The 8,224-nt window shown below is 42.0% G+C and overlaps 1 protein-coding gene across 1 annotated transcript; it reads left to right on the top strand.

The window, feature by feature from the left end:
* Positions 1 to 6,425: 6,425 nt before the first annotated feature.
* On the top strand, positions 6,426 to 7,205 carry LOC134207348 (uncharacterized). Its single transcript, XM_062683069.1, has one exon. The coding sequence runs from the start codon at positions 6,426 to 6,428 to the stop codon at positions 7,203 to 7,205; it is 780 nt and encodes a 259-aa protein (XP_062539053.1).
* Positions 7,206 to 8,224: the final 1,019 nt, after the last annotated feature.

Below are 8,224 nucleotides of genomic sequence, written 5' to 3'. Positions count from 1 at the left end.
ATTACCTGTCGGCAAGGACATTCCGGGTCTCAATCAGCGGAGCGAGTTCCAATGCGCACAACATCGTCGCAGGCGTTCCCCAGGGCAGTATCCTCGGCCCCTGCTTTTCAATCTGTTCACCTCCGACATGCCAGAACCTCCAGAAGGCGGCATTCTGTCTCTGTTCGCAGATGACACATCCATCGTCTACAACGGTAGAGTGATCAGAGCGCTAGTGGCAAAACTCCAACGAGGCCTGGATGCCCTGACAGAGTACCTCACCAGCTGGAAGATCTGTATCAACGCGGCGAAGACCCAGGTCATCATTTTCCCCCACTCCAAATCCCCTAAACTTGTTCCGCCTGGGGACTGTAAAATCATCCTCAATGGCACGACCGTGGAATGGGCCAATGAGGCCGGCTACCTTGGCTTGACCCTCGACAGCAAGCTTATTTTCAGGCAACAGGTTGACAAAACGGTGACAAAGTGTAACGTCTTGTTAAAACTACTGTACCCTTTGATCAACCGCCGGTCGTCATTGTCCCTGAAAAATAAGCTTGCTGTCTACAAGCAAATCATCCTCCCTGTGATCGAATATGGCATGCCGGTCTGGGAGAGCTGCGCTAAAACCCACCACCTCAAACTTCAACGGGTCCAAAACAAATTCCTGAGGATGATCCTCAACACCCCTCCCAGGACAAGAACATCCGAGGTCCACCGTCTGGCCGGAATAAAAACCTTACATGAACGCTTTGGTGAGTGTAAAGAAAAGTTTAGGGTCCGTTGCTTGCATTCGGATCAGGCTCCAATTAGGGCGCTAGTTCCAATCTAGGTTATCAAATTTCTTATTGTAAATATTAGTGTACATAGTAGTTAGGTTATCAAATTTAAAAAAACACACCAGCGCCTCCTAAAGGCCGTCATGATATATCATATTAACACTTAAATAACAATGTAAACATAAAAATTTAAAATTGAAGTTGGAGGGCCAAGCCGGCCGAGCACTGTACATGTAAAAAATTATTGTAAAACAGAAAATGAAACAATAAAGAAGAATTTTACTACTACTACTACTACTACTACAAAGGGGCGGGGCTAACGAGCTTAATTTATTAAATACAAGAAAGCTGCTTTCCGGCGTGCGCGAGCCATTTTGATCGGGATTTCACATAGTGCGGTTCGACATTCGATGCAGCGGAGCGGACACAGCAGCACGAAGGAGTGGGTGACAATGCTGAAAATTTGTTTCTACTTTTGGAGGCTTAGCGAAAAATCATCAAGTGGCGGTCGGACAGTTGCAACGCAAGGTGTCGACAAGCGATTGGATGCAGTTAGTTATTGGACAGAAGGCGCATTGGGAAAAGAAAATTGGTTCTTCCCAGGACCATCATTTTATGGAAAGAGTTAATTGCGAAAATGGACTGTTTTGGTGGCATCGGGTTTGGCGTGGTAGCTTGGTTGCTGTTAGTGATTCCATCCATTCAAATTTACTGCATCATCTCCCTACGACGCGCTATCAAATTCGCTATTTACGATTGAGTTTTGTACTTTGAAGAAAGTTTATTTCGGATAGTCGGATCAACCTTCTTTTGTATAAAATCAATGAAGACGCCACCTCTGTGGAGACTATCTACAGCATCCACCCATCGGTGAACGTCGCTCGGACAGACAGATGCCAAGAGATAATGTTTGGTAATATGAAGAAACTTCGTCTTGAGTCAAATTTCTGTTGTTACTCTTCGCAACAATACGCATCTTAGATAACCAACAGCTCATAACCAAATTCAGAATCTTGCGAGAAAATTTCATAAGATTCTTAGAATTTGTCATTCTCCGAAAGGTCCGTTGTCTGCTGCGGAATCCCGATCAAAATGGCTCGCGCGCGTTTAAAAGCAGCTTTCTTATATCTAATGAAGTAATTCCATTAGCCCCGACCCTTCATTAATCGTTATGAGTGTACATTTTATTTACACCCATATAAGATCACAAAGGGGCGGGGATAACGGGCTTAATTGATTAAATACAAGAAAGCTGCTATTCGGCGCGCGCGAGCCATTTTGATCGGGATTCCACAAAGAGCGGTTCGACAATCAATGGAGCGTAGCGGACACAGCAGCACAAAGGCGGTCGGCGGTCGGACAATTTCAACGCAAGGTGCTGTCAAGCGTTTGGATGCAGTTAGTTATTGGAAAGACGCATTGGGAAAAGAAAATTGGTTCTTCTCAAGACCAGCATTTTATGGAAAGAAAGAGTTAATTGCAAAAATGGATTGTTTCGGCGGCATCGGGTTAAACGTGGTAGCTTGGTTGCTGTTAGTGATTCCATCCTTTCAAATTAATTGCATCATCTCCCTCTGCCGCGCTATTAAATTTGCTAGTTACGATTGAGTTTTGCACTTTGAAGAAAGTTTATTACGGATAGTCGGATCAACCTTCTTTTGTATGCATAAAGACCTTTTTGGAGGACACCATCCTCAAAAATGGCCGAAATAAAGGAGAAATAAGCTTCAGAAGTGGCGTGAAACCAGACGCAAATATATTTATATGCAGCGTTTGGTTTTCGCCCGCGATGTAAGCGTTCGTGGCAAAGTAAGGATTGTGATGTCCCCGACTGAAAGCCAGTCGAGTGGCTTCAGCGGCCAATGAGTCATGTTAATTCCACGGTTAGAGACTCAAAGTCCATCCAACTGGGAACAACTATTCGACTTCTTGATTCAGTTGGCCTCCGAGCAGTTTGCTCAATGTTAATAAAACGACACAAATTATTATGGCAAATACTATCAATTTCGTATAGCTACGTAGTCCTACGTCACCTTTGCGTACAACCCGATTGGGCTGCACCTTTGAGTTTTTATATACAATTTTCTCAGTTTCTGAGCGAATTGTATCCATCGTCGACCAAATATAAGATAAGCTGAAAGAATAGTAGCATGATTTTTGTTATATTCTGGAATGTTGGTGACACCTCTCTGTCTCAGCGTCTAACCAGTAGGACGATATATCCATTCTAGTGGCATGTAAATGGGAAGTACCACTTTTTTTATTCAGTAATGTAAAGAAACGTTTGGATAGAACTCATGACACTGTTCTGGTCTTATGCTGGTTATGAGTATGCGCAACAGATGTTAGCCCTATTTTGATTTTCAATATGGTATTTGTCAAGAAACTTCGCATATTTTTTTTGACGTAGGACTACGTCTGTGTTTTCTATATTGGGGTACACTTTACGATTGCGAAAATCGGGGACCGTCACGAAAATATGATAGACTTTAAACTTTAATATCTCAGCCGTTTCTCGATGGATTTTCAATTTTTTTGGACCATTCGATCAAGGATGAGTCAACGCTTCTTTGCATTTATTTGAAAATACTGATTTTTAACTATTTATTATTGATAATTGATAAAAAGTTTAGAAATAGGTAAACTAACCAATCACGTACATGCATCACTAGCACAGACATCAAAATTCAATCACTTGCGGGTTTGGATTAAATCTTCAGTTTGAACAAGATTTTACGCATAGCAGACGCATCAAAGCGATCGTAGCGGAGCGGATACAGCATCACGGAGGTGCTAATAACATTTTCAAAGAAAATCCATCGCATTGGTGGTGGTGCTCGATGTGTTGCTGCAGATCATTCAACGAAGCAGAATTTCATATGAAGAAAGGGTCGACCATAAAAATTGGTCGGAAAGGAACATTGGGAAAAGAAAATTGGTTCTTCTCAGGACCAACATTTTATGAAAAGAAAGAGTTAATTGCGAAAATGGACTGTTTCGGTGGCATCGGGTTTGGCGTGGTAGCTTGGTTGCTGTTAGTGATTCCATCCATTCAAATTTACTGCATCATCTACCTCCGACGCGCTTTCAAATTCGCTATTTACGATTGAGTTTTGCACTTTGAAGAAAGTTTATTTCGGATAGTCGGATCAACCTTCTTTTGTATAAAATCAATGAAGACGCCACCTCTGTGGAAACTTTCTACAGCAACCACCCATCGGTGAACGTCGCTCGGACAGACAGATGCCAAGAGATAATGTTTGGTAATATGGAGAAACTTCGTTTTGAATGAAATTGCTGCTATTATTCCTCGTAACAATACGCATCCAAGATAAACAACATCTCATAACCAAATTCAGAATCGAGAAAATTTCACAGGATTCTTAGAATTTGTCATTCTGCGTTGTCGGGTCCGTTGTCTGCGGAATCTCGATCGAAATGGCTCGCGCGCCCCTAAAAGCAGCTTTCTTATATCTAAATAAGTAATTCCATTAGCATCGCCCCTTCATTAATCAGTAGTAGTAGTAAAATTCTTCTTTATTTACACATTTTTTGTTCTACAATTATTTTTGACATGTACAGTGATCGGCCGACTTGGCCCTCCAACTTCAATTTTAATTATTATTATTATTATTATTATTTTTATGTTTCTACTTAATTTTTAAAATATAATGTATTATGACGGCCTTCAGGAGGCGCTAGTGTGTTTTTTTAAATTTGATAACCTAACTACTATGTACACTAATATTAACAATAAAAATTTGATAACCTAGATTGGAACTAGCGGTTGTATGACATTCGCCAGAAAGTCATTTGCCAGAAGGCCTTTTGCCAGAATCAATTTGCCAGAATGGACCATTCCCCAGAAAGTCGTTTGCCAGAATGCACCATTCCCCAGAAAGCCATTCGCCAGAATGTACCATTCCCCAGAATGGACCATTCCCCAGAATTGGTCATCACCTATTTGCCATGCACGCGTTTGCCCAGTATGCGCAATAATTCTTAACGCCATGAACTTTTGGCATAACTATGAACAGCGTTAAAAGAGAGGGTCATTTGGCATAAGGGATATTTTTTATAATTTTGCTTTGTTGTTGTCGATAATAGAATTGAAAATACCTAATCTGTACATAAGACGTATGCATACATAAGACGAGTATAGCAGCTTGCCTGGATTGAGGCAAAAATGGCGGATGTGATCCTTTCTTTCAAATAGGTGTTTGCCCGGATTAAGGCAATGGTGGGTGTGATCCCTTCTTTCAAAATAAGTGCTTACCCGGATTAAGGTAATGGTAGATGTGACTCCTTTAAAAATAGGCGCTGGCTCGGAATAACGCAATGGTTGATGTAATTCCTTCTTTAAAAGTAGGCGCTTGCCCGGATTAAGACAATGGTGGATGTGAACCCTTTTTAAAAATAGGCGATTGTCAGGATTAAAACAATGGTGGATATGATACCTTCTTCAAAAGAAGGCGCTTGTCCGAATAAAGGCAATGGTGAATGTGATACCTTCTTTGAAATTAGGCGCTCGCCCAGATTAAGGCAATGTCGATGGGAACTCTTCTTTAAAAATAGGCGTTTGCCAGGATTAAAACAATGGTGGATGGTGGATATGATACTTTCTTTGAAAGTAGGCGCTTGCCCAGATTAAAGCAATGGTGGATGTGAACCCTTCTTTAAAAATAGGTGTTTGCCAGGCTTAAGGCAATGGTCGATATGATCCACTCATTTTTTAGAGATTGTGCTAACGTAAGAACTATATCACATACATAAAACGCGACGCGAGACTGGACACAACACTTATGGTTCTTACAAACGAAAAAAGGATTTTTTTAAAAATTACCTTTTTGTCGACCGGTTTCGGGCTCGATGCTGCCCATCTACAGGACGTGGTCCAACTGGTTACAAAGAGGGACGATTACATTTTTGTACTTGGCACAGTACACGTCGTCAAGTGGAAGAGGGAAGATGATATTGGGGCTTCATCTTCATTCATTAGCGGCTGTTCGGCAGTGGCGATGTATAGAGATTCCCAAGCGTTTAATTGGGAATACTTCCTTACGCACTTTTTTAACTTTGCCTGTTCCCAATCTATAGTGTGGTCAAGTTCGACAGTGTGCGCTGCCACACTTGAGTCGTGGAAACGGCCATTCTCCGCTGCGTTTCTATGCTCCCTTAGGCGGACCTTGAATTTCCGGCGCGTTTGGCCAATGTACACTGCAGGGCAATTTTTACAATTTTTACAATAACTACTCGTTGAAATCTGCGCTACGTCACGATTTGGAGCGTTGCATCGTAAACACTGCTAGAAAACAAGACAACGTACGACAAACAACTGCCAATACTATAAAAGCGATTCGCCAACTGAAAGCACGAGACGTTATATACTCCCGCGCCGACAAGGGAAACGCGGTTGTAGTTATGAATAAACTCGACTACGAAACCAGAGTTTTAGACATGATTAACTCCGGCCCGTACGAAGAGTATAAATTCAAAAATGGTAAGCCGCAAGACCCGCTGAACATGATGGTTGAGGAGGCTAATTGCACTAGGCAAAATGTTGCTCGTTTGATGGGAGAAGATACGCTTGAAAGAAGGTTGCATGTCCCTAATTCAAAAGTAGCGTCTTTGTATTGTCTGCCGAAAATACATAAAAATCCGGTAGCAATGCGGCCCATATCTTCAAACATCTGCACCCCAACGGAAAAAATGGCAGCCTGGTTGATAGACGAAATGAGGAAGTATCCGGTTATCCACGGTTTAAACGTCAAAAATTCCGTAGAACTTGTGGACAAATTGAAGAATGTCGAGATGCGACGAGGAGAAATAATGGTTTCATTTGATGTAACTGCGCTGTTTCCAAATGTACCCGTGGCTGAAGCTATTATAAGCTTGCGCAGACACCTAGAGAGAAAACGAGCACCCCCCAATCACATCGCCGCTTACCTAACTGTGGCAGAAGTATGTATGAAGCAAAATTTCTTCATATTCAGGGGTAAGTTTTACAAACAAACGTTTGGTCTCAGCATGGGCAGCAAACTATCACCACTTTTGGCGGATGTGTTCTTGAGTGATTTTGAAGTAGATCTGACAAAAGAAAAACTCTCCCCTCGAATCTGGAGGCGTTACGTGGACGACGTCTTTGCGATAATTAAAGAGCGCTACCTCCCACAAACACTTGATCTGCTGAACTCCAAACATGAAACAATCAAGTTTACGGTTGAGAAGGAACAGAACAGCACCCTCCCTTTCTTGGATCTTCTGATCACCAGAAAAGAGGACAATACGCTGAAGTTTGGTATCTATCGTAAACCAACGTCCACCGATCGATACATAATATCAGAATCCAACCATTTTGGTGCCCAAAAGCAAGCTGCCTTTCATTCGATGGCGCACCGACTATTCAATATTCCAATGGAGGAGATGGAGTTCGAAGCGGAAAAATGAAGATCCATGAAGCAGCGAAATTGAACGGTTATGATGAAAACTTTATTCGAAAAATTCTTAGAAAACATGAAAGAAAAAAACACCGTCAAAACGCCACTACACTGCAACCGGAGAAGGAGGAGGTTCGAAGGATAAGTCTACCTTTCTACCCGAAGGTAACAAACGCCGTTCAGCATATCCTCCAGGAACATGGATTTCAAACAGTCTATAAAAGTGGGAATACCCTAAAAGATTGTTTATGTGCTTTGAAAGATAAAATCTCGAAAGAAGATATGTCAGGCATTTATGAAATTCCCTGTAAAAATTGCCCTGCAGTGTACATTGGCCAAACGCGCCGGAAATTCAAGGTCCGCCTAAGGGAGCATAGAAACGCAGCGGCGAATAGCCGTTTCCACGACTCGAATGTGGCAGCGCACACTGTCGAACTTGACCACACTATAGATCGGGAGCAGGCAAAGTTAAAAAGTGCGTAAAGAACTATCCCCAATTAAACGCTTGGGAATCTCTATACATTGCCACTGCCGAACAGCCGCTAATGAATGAAGATGAAGCCCCCATATTTTCTTCCCTCTTCCACTTCCAAAATAATGTGAAGCTATCTCTTTTCGACGTGTACTGTGCCAAGTACAAAAATGTAATCGTCCCTCTTTGTAACCAGTTGGACCACGTCCTGTAGATGGGCAGCATCGAGCCCGAAACCGGTCGACAAAAAGGTAATTTTTAAAAAAATCCTTTTTTCGTTTGTAAGAACCATAAGTGTTGTGTCCAGTCTCGCGTCGCGTTTTATGTATTCGATATGATCCCTTCTTCAAAAAAGGCGCTTTCCGGATAAGGGTAATTGTGCATGTAATTCATTCTGTAAAAGAAGGCGCTTGCTCGGATTAAGGCAATGGTGCATGTGATTCCTTCTTTGAAAGTAGGCGCTTGTCCGAATTAAAGCAAAGGTGGATGTGATCCCTTCTTTGAAAATAGGCGTTTGTCAGAAATGAAGCAATGGTGGATATGATCTATCTCTTTAA

Source organism: Armigeres subalbatus, chromosome 1 (assembly GCF_024139115.2).
Source record: "Armigeres subalbatus isolate Guangzhou_Male chromosome 1, GZ_Asu_2, whole genome shotgun sequence".
In the NCBI taxonomy this organism is placed as follows: Eukaryota; Metazoa; Arthropoda; class Insecta; order Diptera; family Culicidae; genus Armigeres; species Armigeres subalbatus.
This window is presented reverse-complemented; position numbering and strand designations above follow the sequence as displayed.